This window comes from Neofelis nebulosa, chromosome 18 (assembly GCF_028018385.1).
Source record: "Neofelis nebulosa isolate mNeoNeb1 chromosome 18, mNeoNeb1.pri, whole genome shotgun sequence".
Classification (NCBI taxonomy): Eukaryota; Metazoa; Chordata; class Mammalia; order Carnivora; family Felidae; genus Neofelis; species Neofelis nebulosa.
Genome location: NC_080799.1, coordinates 4,999,926 through 5,016,705, shown reverse-complemented (window position 1 = coordinate 5,016,705; position 16,780 = coordinate 4,999,926). Strand labels below are relative to the sequence as shown.

Genomic DNA, 16,780 nt, shown 5'->3' with positions numbered 1-16,780 from the left:
TGGGTGTGTACACGCAGGCTCAAGGATCTCACTGACACGCTGGAGGTAACTTGTCCTGTACTGATCTCATCTGTGTTCTCTCTCCCAGGTATCTTCCCACGAAAAAGTGGGGCCACTGTAGGGTTTTTACTGTTTGCTGCCAACTTGCGTTAACCTTGACAGTGCCTCGGGAGCTCTGTAGCAGTCGAGGGCAGAGTTCGTTTACCACAAGAAGGTTTCTCGAAGCCTCCCTGATTGCTCCCAGTTCATAAGTAGTTCAAGGAGCTGTTGGCTCTGTTGGGAGGCAGCAACTCTAGCTCTGAGGCTCAGGAGAGACGCAGGAGGAAAGTCCGAGCCTTCAGCCATCGTCCTGCTTTCCCGATGCCTCATAGGTACTAGGGATTAGAAGTGTATCTGAAGACAGAGGAGCCTAGAACAGCAGAGTTACCGTAGCTGAGAAGCGGGATAGTAGATGAGCCTGATAGGAAGATTTTTATTTTTATTTAATGAGGGAAAGGGAAAATGCCGAAATTTCCAAAATGGAGAAGCCCCATATCGAGTAGAGCCAGGTATGTTAAAGGCATAGATCATTTAGTTAGTGAAGGTCTTGGAAGTTTTTGTCCCCGTGGGCTCTAGAACAATGGAGCCAATGACTGATGTGTCGATTTCTCTGTTTTGCCGGGGCTGCAGTTCACCTGGAACCGAAGAAGGTCCTGCAGAGGGTCCCGGCGCAGAGCTCGAGCCTGGCAGCCCCTCTCCTGATTCCCGGGAGAAACCAGAGACGCTCACGAGTCTTAGCAGCAAATTAAAGAAGGCCTCGCCACCCTCGGACCCCAGCATCCAATCTACCAAAGAAGAAGTCTCTGAAAACATTGCAGCAAAACCCGAGGAGTTTTCGCCCGGTGCCGACGATCTCTGTGGCAGCACCAGGAACGGCGCGGGGGACGATCCGCTCCCTAAGCCGTGCGGCCCCGGGGATTTAACAGACGACCAGAGCAGACCAGCCCAGGCTGCATCAGGGACGCGCACAGACAGCCCGCGGGCCTCGGCCGCCGTGGAGGCGGCGCAGGGTTCGAGCCCAAGTCCCCCGGCTCGTTCCGAGGGCGCCTGCGAGCACGAGCCCTTCTGCGTCAGCGGAGACAAGCGCGCGGACACGGACACGGAGGGCCCTTGGAAGGGCGCGGGCGCGGCCGCCTCCGACCTCCCCTCCCCCCAAGTAGACACGGGTACAGAGCATCGCTCGGAAGGGGGCCCCGAGCAGAGTCACGGTGAAAAACGTGAAGAAAATAAGGTGGGACAGAAAGTTCCAGATCGCTCTCCGGTTAAGGAAAAAATCAGTATCCTCAGAAGAGTTGACCGAGGACATTATCGCAACCGAAGAGATCGTTCCTCCAGCGGAGAACGCGCGAGGGAGAGCCGGAGCAAGACCGAGGACCGCTACCACCGAAAGCGGCGCTCGTACACGAGGGAGCGGCCCAGGCAGGACCGCTACAGGACGGAGCACTGCGGCGGGAGCCAGCACCACCCCTGCCACGGCGAGCGGGCCAGCCCCGGCGAGCCGCGCTCCCTGGCCAGGTACGGCCACCACCACCCTCGGAGCCGGGGCGGCTCGGAGCAGGAGTGGGGCCGGTACCACCACTCGGAGGGCGAGCACCCCTGGGCCCGGGAGAAGTACTACCCCGAGAAGCTGCGCTGGGACAAGTGCCGGTATTACCACGACAGGTACGCCCTGTACGCGGCGCGGGAGTGGAGGCCCTTCCACGAGCGCCCGTACGACAAGGCGGCCGCGGCCGGCCGGCCCTACCGGGACTGCTACAGGAGCAGGAAGGGCTGCGAGGCGGCCGCTAAGGGGAAGGGTCGGCACCGCTTCAGCCCCCGCGCAGGCCCGCCCCCCGCGCCCCTCCCCTACCCCGAGAAGCACCCCCACGAGAAGATCGCTCCTGGAGCCGAAGACGACACCTGTGACCTCGCCGGCCGGTTTCACGACCACGAGAACGTCAAGTCGCGGAAACGGAGGTACGACAGCCTGGAAAACGGCGACGGTCGCGGAGAAAAGAGAGCCTGGAGAGGCGCACAGAAGGAGCCTTTAGAAGAGCCGAAAGCGAAGAAGCACAAAAAATCAAAGAAGAAAAAGAAATCCAAAGACAAACACCGAGACCGAGATTCCAGGTGAGGGAGAGGCCGCCGGCGCCCCGTGTCCGCTTCCTGCGCCGCGTCCCCACCTCCGCGGGCCTCGGAGTCCCCTGCCGTAGATCTCTGCGGGCTGTAGCCCCGCTTGTAAGCCGTGTCTTACTTCACGGGATCGGAAAGTGCCTAAAAACCTCTTTTTCCAAAACGATGCCAGTTTTGGTCTGCGCTCGATAATCCGCGGGAGTAAGTGTGCGGTGGTCTGTACGTGAGAACTTGGGAGTCTCTGACCTCGTAACCGGTGTTCGTAATCTTACTCGGCAGATGTAGTTCCCGTTTTCCTACCCGTTAACGTTTCCTTCCAACTCAGGGACCGCCAGGCGGGCAGGCAGAGGAGGCCACCGTCCCTCGGCGTTTGCCGGCCCGCCGACGGCGTGGGTCCGGGACGGGCACCTGTCGCCTCGGCCTGGTCCGTTCCTCTGGCTCCGTGTCTCAGTTTGCAGTCTAGTTGGGAAGCTTGTTTTTGTATTTTTAAAAAGCTAAACGGGTCAGAGATTGTCTGGAAAATGACTTCTCCGTGACGAGATGACTGAGCACGAGCGGCGTTGCTACGCGTCTTAACTAGAGATGTGACGCCTCTCGAGACTGAGACCCCGGGGCAGGATCACCAGGAGCCGTAGGTAGACAGCCTCCCTTACCCGAGGGGGACCTCTCTCCCTCCTCGGTGCCTGAGGCTCCGGGCAAAAGCATTTTTTCCCCTCAGCCACCGGTTTTGGAGAAGTTGGCGAAACCCTTCCTCTGGACCTGTGGCCGACGACCTCAGCCCCGGGGCAGAGCGGAAGGCAGGGCGGGTGGGGTCCGGGTTGGTGAATTTACACCCCGGACTTGAAAATCCCCTGCGGGGAGCGCAGCACAGCGTCGGGTAGGCTTCACCAGTGTGTGTGGGTGTGGGTGTGGGTGTGGCGAGGGTCTGCGGTGGCGGGTGCAAGGCCAAGGACCGGGCCTCTCTGAGGCGGTTTTGGTTTTGTGGTGGTTTGAGTTGTGGCTTATTCCTCTGCAGGCATCAGCAGGATTCCGATCTTTCGGTCGTGTGCTCTGATGCCGACCTCCACAGACACAAAAAAAAGAAGAAGAAAAAGAAGAGGCACTCAAGGAAATCCGAGGACTTTGTTAAAGACTCAGAGCCACACCCTCCCAAGGCCGCCAGCCACGAGACTGTTGACCGTTTCCGGAGGACGGACGGCGCTTTCCCCCTCACTGATGGGCTGCCTCTGGAAGGCATTGGGCCTTTCTGTGAGAAGAGAAAACATTTAAGGATGGGAAGCAGGGATGACAGGTGTCCTCTGTCTGAGTGTGGCCAGGGTAAGAGGCGATACTTGGAATTAAGAATATAGAAAGGATTTCTTGCTGACACGCGGGAAGAGACCCTCACGTGGCATGAAAGGGTGGACCCTTCGGTAGGAGCCCCGCCGCCCCGGTCCAGCCCCGGCTCCCAGGCGGAGCGCGGGCTTCGGTGGCGCGGTGTGGGGACCCGGAACCGGTCCCTTAGTGCTGCTGGAGAACCTCGGTGACGTGGAGCCGGGCTCAGCAGAGCCTCTGTGACGAGGCCGCTGGAGGTTGTGGCTCTGGGGGTGTGTGTGTGGCTCCTGAAGGACCAGAACTTCTGTTTCTAAGCCATTTCTGATAGAAGCGTTTTCACGGTATTTTCTTTCTTAAACCTCTAGACCTCGGAGTGTGAGCTTAAACTCAGTTCGAGGGCTCGGGTCATTAGGAACATCCGCTGTCGCTGTCGGCCGGCCTCTCTCTTGGGGCACCTGGACTGCGGGGCGCTGGCTCCTGCTGTGCGGCCCCCCCCCCCCCCCCCCCGGGCGGGGGGCGCCGCGGGGGCTGGATTCTTACCGCCTTGCACCGCTGTCTCCGCCCTCTGCCCCCGCACCGCACTTAAAGCCGCCCCCGTCCCTCAATCCGGTTTGTGCGGGTGACCCACGGGCCGGGCGAGGTGTCCCCGCCCGTCCCCGTGTGGCCTGCCAGCTCAGAAAGGCTTTCCGGGTTTTAAATGGCTGGAGGCACCCGAAGGGGAAGCCGGCTGTCCTCTGGCCTTTTGTACAAACGGCCCCAGACGCCTGAGGTGTGCTCTTGGGACTTTGATGCGGCGTCTTGGTGACCCAGAGGCCCTTTGGTTGTGTGTTTTGAGGGCAGACCGGTCCCTCCAGTGGCCCCCGGTCAGTGTGGTTGTTGACCGAGGAGGGACAGATGGGCCCCGAGCATGAGGGAGGCAGTGTCCCAGCGGGAGGGACATGGGAGGCTCAGGGCAGAGAAGCGTGGCCATGGCCGGCCAGACGGTGACGCGGGGCCGTTGTCTGCCCTGGGCTTTTTTTAAGGTGTTGATGATACGGAGTTTCAGATCGGTGTCCCGTGACCCTTTTGGTGATTTGGGAAAGGGGCTTGGCCTGGTGAGGGTCGAGTCTCTTCTGACCACCGCCTAGTACTTGGGAGGAAGTGGTGGGCGGCGTCCCAGCCGTTCTGCCTGTTGCCAGACCCTCCCCCCACCTCTCCCCGGCTGCAGGTGCCTGGTGAGGACCACGGTTGGTGGCCGCCAGCACACAGAGGTGGCTCCGGAGGGAAAACGGGTTGAGTGTGAGCCTGAGCCGTTGGCATTTGGGGGCCACACGTGTGTCCCTAGGGGCTGCGATACGCCTCTGTGTCGAGCGGTGGCCCTTTGTGTCCTGGGCGATGGCACTCGAAGGCTGGTGTGTGGCCAGCGCTTCCGGGGAGAGCAGACGGACGAATCCGTGTGCCTGTCCCATCCTGTCCTCTTCAAGGACAGGGACCACCTGCTTGGCCTTCCATGCCAAACATCCCTGTCTTCTGGCTGAGGATGACAGACCCTGTGGCCCACCTGCCACGTGTCCCCTGTTCCTGGTAACTTGACCTGTCAGACTCCCGTCTTCCGGCCCCACGACACGCTGCCTGGTTTCTTTGGCCTGAGATCTGCTCTCTCCTGCGGGGACAGTGCTGATGGGTGTGGGCGGAGAGGGCCCCGTCCCCACAGGCACGGCTTTCGGTGCATCTCAGCCATCACGGAAGGTCTCGTTTTCAGTAGAAGGCTTGGCGACAGTGCGCGCCGGCTCGTCTCGTCCTCGTCCCGTGCTCGTCCCGTGCTCGTCCCGTGCGGGGACGGATTTCGGGCAGCGAGCACCCAGCCGCCGAGAAGGGGTTCTGATTGTAATCACTTGCGCCCACACAGCAGCAGGCACGAAAACATTCTGCAAAACCGTCATTAAAATCTCTTTCCTGATCTTTGCTTTCTAGGTGATTGAAAACTTGGCCTCAAAACAAAAAACTCACTAGTTATGGTAAGCGGTTTTCTGTCTGTACGTTTCATAATTGCTTGTGGAGGCGCCGCGGGGACGCAGATGAGGAGTTGGGGGCCTCGGGGACCAGGCAGTGGCGCGGGGAGCAGGTGCGGGAGGCTCCCCCAGGCCGGCGCCGCGCGGAGCCGCGCTCAGACCTCGGCCCGCCTCCTCGGGTCCGGCCCCGTTTCGCCGGGCGGCGCCACCCGGTTCCCTCCTCCTCCCGTCGTCGTAAGAAAACGAGGGAGGGCGGAAAGCGCCAGAATCCACACAGACGGAGGAGCCCCTTTCCGCCGCCCGGCCCGGCCCGCCCCGCCGGCCTAGGAGAGCAGCCCCCTGGAATCGCCATCCTACCCGCGGCCACCGGTCCCCGTGCTTCGGGAGCGAGGGCTTGGCGGACCCCACGCCGGACGCGCTCGCCTGCTGGCGCCCGGCCGGGAGCGCCGAGTCCGCGCGCGCCCCCAGAAATCACAGTGATTTCGGAAGGACTCGGCGTTATCTGAACGAGGTCGGGGCGCCTCGTGACCGATCGGGACTCTGGACGGCGCCCGGCGGGTCGCTCCCGGACCGTGACGCGGCGGCCCGGGGAGAGAGTAGTGCAGGTCGGCGGCCCGCGTCAGCCGAGGGAGGCGGGAGAGCGTGCCCTTCTCTCCGGAGAGGGGACGTCGTCCCGTGTGGCTCCCAGGCCGCAGGGGGGGGATTTGAAACGGATCTCACTGAAGTGTCTGCGGAGGATTAACGTGCAGTTAACTAACCCGCTCAGTCCGTGTGTCTTAAGGAAAAGACCGAAGCCTGATTAAGGAATCGGGCTCTTCTCTAGCGAGAGGGGATTTAAGGCCGGAGAGGATTAGCGGCAGCCGGGCTCGGGCCCAGCAGGTGGCTCCCTCCGCACGTCCGTCCGGAACAGCCCGCTTCCTTCTCCGCCCTTCCGGAAGGCAAGAGGGCCCGTGGTCGGGAAGAAGCGCTTCCCCAGGGAGCCCGGACTGTGCGGGAAGGAAGGAAGGCCCCGACTGGGGTGGTGGCGGGGGAGCCGCCCCGCCGCCCGCCCCCCCCCCCTGCCCCGGGAGGTACTAACGCCCGCTGCTTGCCGCCTCTTGTCTTTCAGATTCAGCGTGTTCAACAGAAGCCATCCCCAACCCAGCTTAAATTATAAATGTAGAAATAACTCTGTTCAAATCTGCGTGGTGCTTCTTTAGTAAATACTGTACAGATTTTACCATGGAGGACTTTTTTTTAGTTTTTACCTTTTCTTAACTCCCCTTATTCCAAACGGACGAACCCTTTCTACAACTGCTGACCGTTGTAAACAGCGTGTACATAAATCCCACGGACAGTGACGCCCTGGACTGGAACATCTCAATGCTGCTTAATCAGACTCAGGTGGACTGCTCGCATTCCATGGAAAAGCTCCTGCAAGCCAGACCTCCGGCGCGAGAGCAGCCGGGAAACCATGGAATTAGTAAAAGTACAAACAAACTGACAGTGTGTATATTTAATTTAAAGACTTATTTAAAGATTCACGAGCTCTCGACTAGACTTGGGAGCAGTCTGTTTTCTGTAATGTCTGATACTAGAAACTAATTCGCTTCATATTTTAGTTGTATTCAAGATTTGAAAATGTATTTTATAGACAAGTTCTGTTTTTGAACTTTGTGGAACTATTCCAATCGATTTACCAGTTATGATGAGTATTTACATTATGAATGTATAATCCAAACATTATTTGTAAAGCCTACAGTATGTTTTTATTACTTAACACTTTTTTATACAGTGTCTCTTGTCTTGACTATGATATTGGAGTCTGAGTTGTCAGCTTGGTCCCTTAAAGTTTCTAGTTACAGACAAAATCATACTGTGATTTTATTTTTAATATGGATATGCTATCAAACTGTGATACACTTATAATTCACTGGTCCTGCATCAGGAGACGGAGTGGGGAAAACTGTATTTAATACAGTTTGTATCTGAATAATCTGTATGGTTTATACAGTTTGTGTTGTTCAGAGATGTCTAAAGTTTGATCTTTGTTTTTTTAAAGATTAAAAAAAAGCACTCGCCCCACTGTAAATACACAGCATGTAAAGTTTATATAGTATATAAATGGCAGCAAATTCAACATCTTGTGTCCTCTTCTTTACCGCTGTTTTCCCCGTTTGCTCAGCAGACCCTTCTCACCTGTTCCAGAAGCGTCTGGAGCCCAAGCCGCCCCCTCCCCTCCCCGCCTTCCTGGGCCTGGAGGAGGGTGGAGGGAGGGGCGGGGAGCAGGCCGCCGGACCCCACAATCTACTTTCAAGAACCAAGTCCCAGACGGTCTTGTCCGAACAACGCCTTTTTTTATTTTGTGAACACGGTATTTGCAATTTGACGGCCATACACCCTCCAATGATACAACAAAATATCGATGACGGGAGTATTTCTTCATGCAGGATGTGAGGGTATATACACTGAATAACAAACACTCCGGAAATCTCTATGTACATTATTTACATATTAACTATATTTACCGTAAATAGAAATGCCTAAGAAAAAATAAGAAAATGGGAAGTCACAACATGTGGTTTCCGGTCTACAACAGACCTAACTTCTCCGCAAAGCACATCTCTATAGATCTATGCATTTTAACTTTTAAAAATATGCATTGCTTTGTATGAAGCATTAAATGCTGCTTCATCTATAAATAGCTCCTATTTTGACTCCGTTTGGTACCACGTTAGACTGTTCCAGGATGTGCCGCGATCCCGAAGACACTGACGCTCGCCTGGGTGAGGGTAAACGGAGGCCGGCGGGGCCGTGGCAGCCGCGGTCTTCGGCCCAGAGCACCCCCTTCTCCGCCTCCCGCCCCTGGTCTCCGGAGGGAAGCTTGTCTTTGGCCAGAGTTGGGACTAAAATGCTAGCACTGGGAGGACGTGGGGGCAGGGAGGAGAGACGCAGCCACCGGCCCGCCTGACGGCGTAGCGGGGTGACCGCCGGCTTGCCCCGCGTTAATACTGCCACGCAAAACCCGGAGTTAGAGATCTCACGGAACACTGACAGCAAGTGACAGATTCTAAGCACCACGGCCTCCGCACGGTTCCCGGGAAAAGAGCCATCACGCGAGGCTCCTTCACCGGCGACCAGAGAATTCCTACAGGGGTTTCCCAAAGCTCGCTTCTCCCAACCCTACCGAGGCCAAACCCCGAAGGCAGAAAGCCTGTATCCCCAGGGGCCTACCCGGGGGCGAGAGAGGGAGCGCAGCCCCCGCCCCAACCAACCACTGATCCCTCGGCGCCCTGGGCAGCCCGGGAGAGGGGCGGGCGGCCCCACTGGTCGGCGACGGTGGGGGCGGCGGGCGCGTGCTCCGGGCGCCATCGGCTTTCGTGGAAGACTGGAGGCCAGAGTTGCATATATGCCAGCCAGGCATTTCAAGAATGCGGACTCGCCTTTCTCCAAAACTAAAGTTTCGAATTTGAGGTATCAGGACGGTAACAAAGCCTAAAAGCTCGGGAAGGAAACAAAAAAATCAGTTTGAGGCATGTCAGAGAGGCCCGGGCCCAGACCCCTTTGCATCCAGCGTGACTTAAAGCTACGTCAAGGTCAGTGGTGCCGAGGCCAGGGGCCCACGGCCAGTCAGTGTCAGCACCAAGGCAACTCGCAGAGCAGTTACTTCTACTTAAAATCTTCACGTAGGTGCCGACGGTCCGGTCCGAGGTCTGCTTTCTGTGACTTTCATTTTGCACATGACAGCTCGTGACCTCTAAAGGGCACAGACACGGGGACCCACCGCCGGAATGTGGCCAAGAGGGTCCCAGCAGCATCCGTCACCGGCCCCGCCCGGAAGAGGCAGAGGCACCACCCCAGCACCCAGCACCCCAGCCTCACCCAGCGGCGCCCCCGGCCGGCTCTGAGCCCCGTCCTCCCTCGGGCAGACGTCCTGAGCACCTGTTAGGTCATCGGCAGCCTGACAACCGTCTGACTGTGGATCTTCTTAAGTTCCACCACCAGCGTGCATCTGGGCTTTCACGCTATTTACAGGAGACCCTAAGTGCCACGCACCTTCATCCCACAGCGCGCCCCTTCCGTCCTCATGGCAAGAGATTAAAGTCTCTAAAAACGAGTAAGATCTGCTCTGGTTACTCGTCTATTCATTATGCTAAGAGATCTGGTCAGACTAGTAGGTCAGTAAAAGAAGTATCTGTTTTGCCGAAAAGGTTTTAAATAGTGAAGACCGGTCCGTCAGTCTGAACCACGCACGGTTCCACTGAGCCACATGCAACTGCTGGTTGGGGGGCCAAAGTCCCACAGCGGCGGTCTCATGGGGCTCAACACACCCCCTGTGTGTGACCGCAGCCACAGGATTCACACCCAGAACCAGCACTTACATCGTAACAATTGGCCTTTTTAGAAAGTATCTGTGGGGCCACAGAGTCTGAGCTGATGACGAGTCCCCCGGGATCTGGCCACCTGGAGCCCGGCCCCTGCCCAGAAACGTCCCTCCACCCCGAGGACCACCACGAAAGCACCCCACATAGCCGCCCACGGCCCCCCCCCCCACCCACGCAGGGCGGCAGGTGCATGTATAGACGACTTCTTCAGTGCACAGTACATACTTGCGTCCACGAGTTACATTTATAGCTGCCATTCTAAAAATACTAGTGTTAGAAAGTATCCTTCGTTATAATTTCAGAGTATAAAAAGGCATATAAAAGCTATAATCCTATATATCTGAGAAAAAACTCTGAATAAAAAAGTGGTAGCGTTTCCTTTCTTGTTCAGATATAAAACAGCGGCTTCTGGAACGGCGAACGCTGCCACGGGTGAGCCAAGGGCGGCACGACTGGCACGAGGTTCCCTCGAAGGAGCCGGCAGGTGCCACCGCGGGCTGGGACCGGGAGAAGGGCATCTGGACATCGGCCGCCGCGCACAGAAGGCTCCTCGGGGCTCGGGGCGGCGCTCCCACTGCGCACGCGCCGTCTCCAGAGAGGAGGCGGGAGACCGAAGCGGGGCCGGCGGCGCTGGGGGGGGGGGGTCGGGGGAAGCTCCCAGTCACTTTCCGTCGTCGTGGAGTCTTGGCTTCTGTTTTCACCGGCTCGGGCCAGGAAAGATCTATTTCTTATTGGCAATCCTCCTCTTCCTCGTGGCCAACATGTCATAGAAAGGATCCCTGCTGATGCTCGCTCTGGGGGGGGGGGGGGGAGGGGGGGCGGGGGAGGAAACCCTCAGGTGGGAAGAAGGCCCCCGCAGCCCTCCAGGCAGAGCGGGCTCGAGCCTCCGCGTCTCTGCGGGCACAGGGCGGGCCCTGCCCTCGGAAACGCGCGTGCACGCGTACACACGTGCGTGCCCTCCCACAGATGCGTGCGCGCACGTGCGCGCCCGCGCACCGCGAGGACGCGGAGCCTTCGGGCTCGAGCGGGGCCGGCGCGCACCTGATGGACTTCATCCACTCCTCCTTCTCCTCGGGGCTCGGGGCGGAGATCCGGTACACCACGTGGTTGCCCTCCACCACTCGGCCGTCCGCCTCCGTTTTGCAGGCCTTGATGACCTGGCCTTTGTGGCTCGGGTTGTAAAGCTCGAAACAGTTCTGGCGAGACAGGCAGAGGGCCGTCAGCGCGCGCGGGGGGGCGGCCGCCGGGCCAAGGCGCCAAGGGCAGGGCCGCTTACCGGTTTGCGCGGGTCTTCCACCTCCCTGATGCTGAGGTTTTCCAGGGGGATGATCCCCCTGGGCTCCTTGTCCTACGAGAGAAGAGCGCACAGCCAGCCTCGCTCGGGGCGGCGGCGCAGGGGCCGGGGGAGGGGGGGCACGGAGGGCGGGCGGCCCGCCCGGTACTCACCGTCGTGTACTCGAAGTAGTAGAGGCAGTTGTCGGTCAGGATGAACCAGCGCCGCTTCCAGGTCTTCACCCGCCCTCCTAAAAGCGGAAGGAGCTCGTGAGCCAGGGCCCGGGGCGGGCACACGACCCGAGGCCTACAAATACCCATTTTCACAAATGCCATCGGGAGCCGGGCCTGGCCTTTAGTTTCCTTCCTGGTGAACCTGTTCGACACTCCGCCCAACGCTCGGCCACGTCCTGGCCAAGCCGTGCGGCCGGGGGCCCTGCAGGCCCCTCTCGGCCGGCTGGCGACAGGAGGGCGCGGCGTGCTGCTGGGGGCCCCGCATGCACCCCCACATGGCCCCCTGGGCCGCCTAGGTAACTCAAGTGCATTCCAAACCTGCTTTGGGAAAAGTTAGTCATGATGAATGGGCTTAATTTCCCCACGTGGAAATGACAAGATGAAGTCAGTGCGGCTCCCCGGGGCCTGTCCAGGACGTAATCCCATTACCTCAGGGCTCTGGTGGCCCTGGGATCCATCAACATCAATTACTCCTCGGTCCAGGGAATTATTAGATTGAATTAATCTCTTAACAAGATACGGGGCTCATGTGAAGCGCGCACACACGCGCACACGCGCGCGCGCACACACACACACACACACACACACACACACACCCCATCTATCTGCACCTACTCTCCTTTCGCTATGGAAAAGTCCTTTTTTACCCTTAAATATTTGGCACGAACTGGCTTCGATTTCTAGCCCTTACTTTTGACATGAAGTTAAAAAAACAAAACCTGAGAGAAGACGACGCACGTGGTAACAGACTCAAGCAATCCAGGGGCACAAGAAGCGACCCTCCCTGCCCGGTCACTCCCCAAGGTGACAGCCAAGGTCTAGCTCACCACCTCTATCTGGGTGAGTGCCAAGAGGGCTGAGGGACACAGGCATGGAGACAGGACAAGGGGATCACAGGGTGGGGGGCGCGGGCGTGGAAGGACAGGAAAGGACACTTGCCAGCTCCCAGGTCCTCCTGGGGCTGAGGCAAGAGAGCGTCCTGGCCCTGGTGTGGGCAGAAACCCCGGCAGACAAGACACCACCCGCTGTGCGGGGAGAGTCAGGGCCACTGGCCAGGCCCTGGGGAGACCCCTCTGGGGTCCCTCACCCCCTGCCTCACCAGTCAGACACCTGACCTCCTCCCGACGGCCTCAGGCAGGCTGGCTGCATGGGGCACGCCGGGCACAGTGGAGGAAGCCGCAGCCGAGCGGGGAAGGAAGGGCCAGCTGCTGCTCCCCCCGACCCCCGGCAGACACCCCCCAGCTCCACGCCCCCCCCCCCCACTTGGGTCCCTGTCAGGAGGATCTGACCGTGTGCCGCACCCAGGCCCTTCCTTCAGGTCACACCGTGCTGGCCTGAGCCCCGACACTCTCGCCAGCACCTGCCGTCCACTGAGCCTCACGAGCACATTCTTGGAGAATCCTCCCAGGGGCTCCCCGTGCTGTCCATCTGTCCAGTGCCCCCTCTTCTCTGCGCTCCGGCCACTGGGTCGCTAGGTGGCGGCCTATGTGTTCTGCTCACCCTGAGCCCCTATCGGCGACCCCGTGACCCACCCCCCCTCCCCAGGAGAAGCGGCTTTGCCAGGAAGGCTTCTCAGCATTTTGCCCCTGGGCTCCTACCCTGCTGCTCCTGGGGTTCAGCGGCACGTCTTGGGAAGCCCGATCCCTAGTCCAGTTCTCCTGGCCAAGGGGCCTCCCAGCCCCATCCCAGGTACCCGTACAGCACAGAGAGCAGGCTGGCGTCACACCCCTGGGCTCAGAGATTTGGCTGCAGGGAACGGACAGGCTCTGCTTCTGTGTTTATGGCTGAGCTTCGGGAGACAGGGACACATACCACACCACGCACGCCTGCAGAAAGGAGCCTGGCTTCCCCACCCCGTGAATCTCCTCCTAGTTCCATGGCCGTTCCCAGGCACACGCACACGCACACCCTGCAACACACACTCCACGTGACAGTTCAGCTCTGATCCGCGTTCCTGTGTTTTCAACACAACCGACCCGTTCTCAAAACTCGGTGACTATGAGGCACTTCGCTGATCCGTAAGCAACACTACAATGTTCCTACGCTCCCGCAAAACATCCAGGCCTTTCAAAAGTGCCACCCGCCCTAAGACTAAGTTTATGACGAGAAACAATGAAGTAAGGTCAGGCGGTGACCTCCGTCCCGATTTGCGTGGGTGCACGGAGCACACATTTCCTACGCCCATGCTGTAGGCCTGTGGCCAAGCACCTCCGGGTCCGGGCCTAGGTCTGCCCTGTGCTGGGTGGGGGCCCAGAGCCGAGCGCAGCAAGAGCACCCTGGCCAAACCAACGCATCTTCAGCATCGGCTTCCAGATTGACTGCTTTCTTGGCCCTCAGAGCCCAACACCAGCCACTGTCCCTGGTGGCCAGGCCAGCGTCAGAACTGCTGGGAGCCAGCCCACGGGCAGGACTGTGTGTAGGCCCCAGCAGCTCCGGGGACACCAGTCCCCTGCAAAGTCCACTTTCTGGCTGCAGCTCTGCCAACAGAGGGGCCGTCCGGGACGGGGAGGCAGCAGCGGGCTTGCTGTGCGTCTGGAGAGGGGGCTCCCGGGCAGTCTCTCGGCTGGCCGGCAGGTGACCAATCACCACTAGCTTAGTGACTGCGGGACCACCCCCTCTCACGCATGCTCACACGGCAGTGGAGCACGGAAGGAGCAGGCTGCCCGGGGCTCCTCGGCACCCACTCAGCACCCAGCTGGCTCTATCCCCTAAGGGTGCTCTGGACGCGGGTTCTGTGGCCCGATTAGATGAGGAGCCAGGACACAGGCTGGGGTGCAAGCCCTGGTGTGCCTTTATGCCCGTCGTTTTGTTCTGTCTTTAGAAGCAGGTCTGTCTCCCACGGGTGCTGAGGCCACACCAGCTGCTGGGCGGGCTTGTGCCGTCACTGCCCTTCGAGGGGCGTTCCCTGGCAACGCAGGGCCGGGAGGGGCCCGGGTGCTGCTGCGGGGGTTTTGGACATGTCCCTGCTCTGGCCTCCCCTGGGAGCCCCAGAACTGATATGACCAGAGAGTCAGATGCATCTCAAAGGGGGCTCAGGCCTTCAGGTCCACGGCTATGGCTCTGGGTTTCTAGGCCAAGGTCCAGAACTCTCCCAAGCCTCGGCGCAGCCAGAGAAAAGTCAGAGCAAGACCCCAAATCAGAACGGCGGAGCCACGGCCTTCACGGGCCTTCACGCCTCTTTACCCTCCCCTTGATTAAAACCACAAAATCGCCGGACTTCTCTCAAGCCTGGTATCCTACAATGTGCTCTCAGAGTGCCCGGATGACGTACAGTTGTGACGTGTCACAGAAAGGCCAGGATCCCACCCCACCCCGCCCAGTGTAAAAATAAAACAAAAAAACCCTCCTACCAATTTCTAAAATTGCCCAGAAAATATCAACGCTATTCTATTTCTGTGTCAATGGTTAGGAATCCTTTTGACCATCCCCAGGCTCTGTCCAGGGGTGGTGCAGACATGCGCTGTTTGGTTAGTATGAGAGGCACCCGGTGAGGCACGAAATTGGAGATGACCAGCAGGCTCGTGGCCGCTCGGGCCCTAAAGACACAGAGGGGCAAGCTCGTTCCCACGTGGCATTCCCCATGCGCTCCCGGGCGCAGAAAGGCTGGCATTCCGGCCACCCCAGGGCTGTGGGTGTCACATTCACTGCACCCTGCATGACGCTAACCCCAGCAAGTCCAAAGCCACATGGGTCAGATGAATGGCAGCCACAAATCAAAGCTTCACACAGACCAACGGGGGAGAGAGAACGAGAGAGGAGTGAGCAGCTAGGGGAGGGCAGGAAGCCACTGGGTACGTACCTCCTAACGCAGAACAAGCAGGGACAGCCCGTCACAGAACAGAAAGGTGGGAGCCACAGGCAGAAGGAAAACAAGAAGGCACATTTAAACCACGCATCAAAAATCAGCCACACCAAACCAAGAGAGAGGCACGCAGGTTCTCGCAGGAAATGCACCTGCGTCTGGTGCAGAAAACTGCCTTGGGTGTATCTGGATGCTAACTGAGCAGTTTTCTGGGACGCTCGTGCAGCCCGGGCGTTATTCTCCGCCGTGGACACGGACAGGATGGCCTCGTGCGGACAGGGCGGGGCTCAAAGCGGCAGCCATCGAGTCTGGGGCGAGCGGCCGGCCGCCGCGGGCGGACTTGGCCCATCGGCCTTCGCCTTTAACGTTTCTGCCTTTGGTCGGGGGCCTTGGCTGCCGAGGGCTGGGGGCTCCGAGCGCGGGTCCCGCCCGCCGGCCGCCACTCACCCAGCTTCAGGAGCCAGCCCTCGCGGTCGGGGTTGAAGAACGTGTGCGTCAGGTCGTTGCCGTCGTCCTCCGGGATCTTAAACGGCTCGTTCTTGATGCTCTCGTACAGGTTCTATGAGGAACACAGGCCACAGGGAGCTCAGGGATGCGGGCGGGGGAGAAAGGGCCCATCTGCACCATGTCCCCAAGGGTGGCAGGCACCGGGCTTGGTGGAGTGAGGGCCAGTGCGGGGCCCAGAAGCGGGGAGGGCCCGGGAGGGGGGGGGGCTCACCCGCAGCAGCTCCTCTGGGAGGTCTCCTCCCTCGTTGATGCCGCGGTTCATGGTGACGAAGCGCTCGGCTGTGGGCTTGTCCCGCACGTTGTGGTTGTGGAGGCTGGTGTTGAGCATGATGATGGCGAAGGACAGCACGTAGCAGGTGTCTGAAAGAGGGCAGAGGGCGCAGGGGCGCTCAGCCGTCCACCAGGCCAGCGGGGCCTGGGCAGAGGGCTCTGGTGGGGCGCCGGGACCCGGCCCTCACCGACCTGTGGACTGGAAGACGCCCGGGTTGCACAGGCAGTAGCGGGACGCGAACGCCTCCATCATGCGGTCGATTTTCTGAGCCTCACCCGGAAGTCGGAAGCTCCACAGGAACTGCCTGCAGAGAAGTGGACAGGAGGGGACGATGGCGTTTCCACGGTAAGGTTGCTGGGTGCGGGGACACAGGACAGCAGGGCGACCGGCAGAGGGACCTGGGGCACTGGGGGCAGCCCGGCACCACTCACTACAGGGCCGGCTGGCATCCCCACCCGGAAGCCCCAGCTCTAGGCCCGCGACTGACCAGCTGGAGCCAGACCCGACGGAGCCTGTGTGGCCCTGGCTCAGCGCACAGCCATCGGAGCCCCAGCGGGGGGTACCGGAGAAGGAAACGGATGCTGTCGGTGCTGCAGAAGAGCGGAGTGCACGGGATGGTGCCTCAAGGGCACAACCAGAGGGATGGCCGGGCACTTCCACGGCAGCGGCCAGCGTGGCTCAGGGCCACGCAGGGGTGTCTGAGGGCCATCCTCCCCCACTCAGCCTGATACGCACTGACACCTGGCTTCACCGGGACAAGACAGGGACCAGGGGGCCGCCTCTGATGGCTGAGCATCCACAGGTTTGCTGTCACACCGGGGGGGGGGGGTTGGGGGGGGGGGGCACGCGCAGGGAAGGCACCCACGAGGCTGCT

The 16,780-nt window shown here is 59.9% G+C and overlaps 2 protein-coding genes across 8 annotated transcripts in view; one reads left to right on the top strand and one right to left on the bottom strand.

Moving 5' to 3' along the window:
- USP42 (ubiquitin specific peptidase 42) overlaps positions 1 to 7,575 on the top strand; it is a 76,939-nt gene extending 69,364 nt beyond the window's left edge. For all 3 annotated transcript variants that reach the window (XM_058711083.1, XM_058711081.1, XM_058711082.1), the window contains 4 exons: positions 670 to 2,148; positions 3,167 to 3,468; positions 5,419 to 5,462; positions 6,565 to 7,575. In XM_058711083.1, coding sequence (XP_058567066.1) covers positions 670 to 2,148; positions 3,167 to 3,468; positions 5,419 to 5,426 — 1,789 coding nt within the window. In that variant the 3' untranslated portion in view covers positions 5,427 to 5,462; positions 6,565 to 7,575. The remainder of the gene's footprint in view (positions 1 to 669; positions 2,149 to 3,166; positions 3,469 to 5,418; positions 5,463 to 6,564) is intronic.
- A 197-nt stretch (positions 7,576 to 7,772) lies between these two features.
- Positions 7,773 to 16,780, bottom strand: part of CYTH3 (cytohesin 3) — a 181,092-nt gene continuing 172,084 nt past the window's right edge. For all 5 annotated transcript variants that reach the window (XM_058711087.1, XM_058711089.1, XM_058711088.1 and 2 more), the window contains 7 exons: positions 16,098 to 16,210; positions 15,847 to 15,995; positions 15,576 to 15,687; positions 11,267 to 11,343; positions 11,097 to 11,168; positions 10,862 to 11,016; positions 7,773 to 10,614 (listed from right to left, as the gene is read on the bottom strand). In XM_058711087.1, coding sequence (XP_058567070.1) covers positions 10,542 to 10,614; positions 10,862 to 11,016; positions 11,097 to 11,168; positions 11,267 to 11,343; positions 15,576 to 15,687; positions 15,847 to 15,995; positions 16,098 to 16,210 — 751 coding nt within the window. In that variant the 3' untranslated portion in view covers positions 7,773 to 10,541. The remainder of the gene's footprint in view (positions 10,615 to 10,861; positions 11,017 to 11,096; positions 11,169 to 11,266; positions 11,344 to 15,575; positions 15,688 to 15,846; positions 15,996 to 16,097; positions 16,211 to 16,780) is intronic.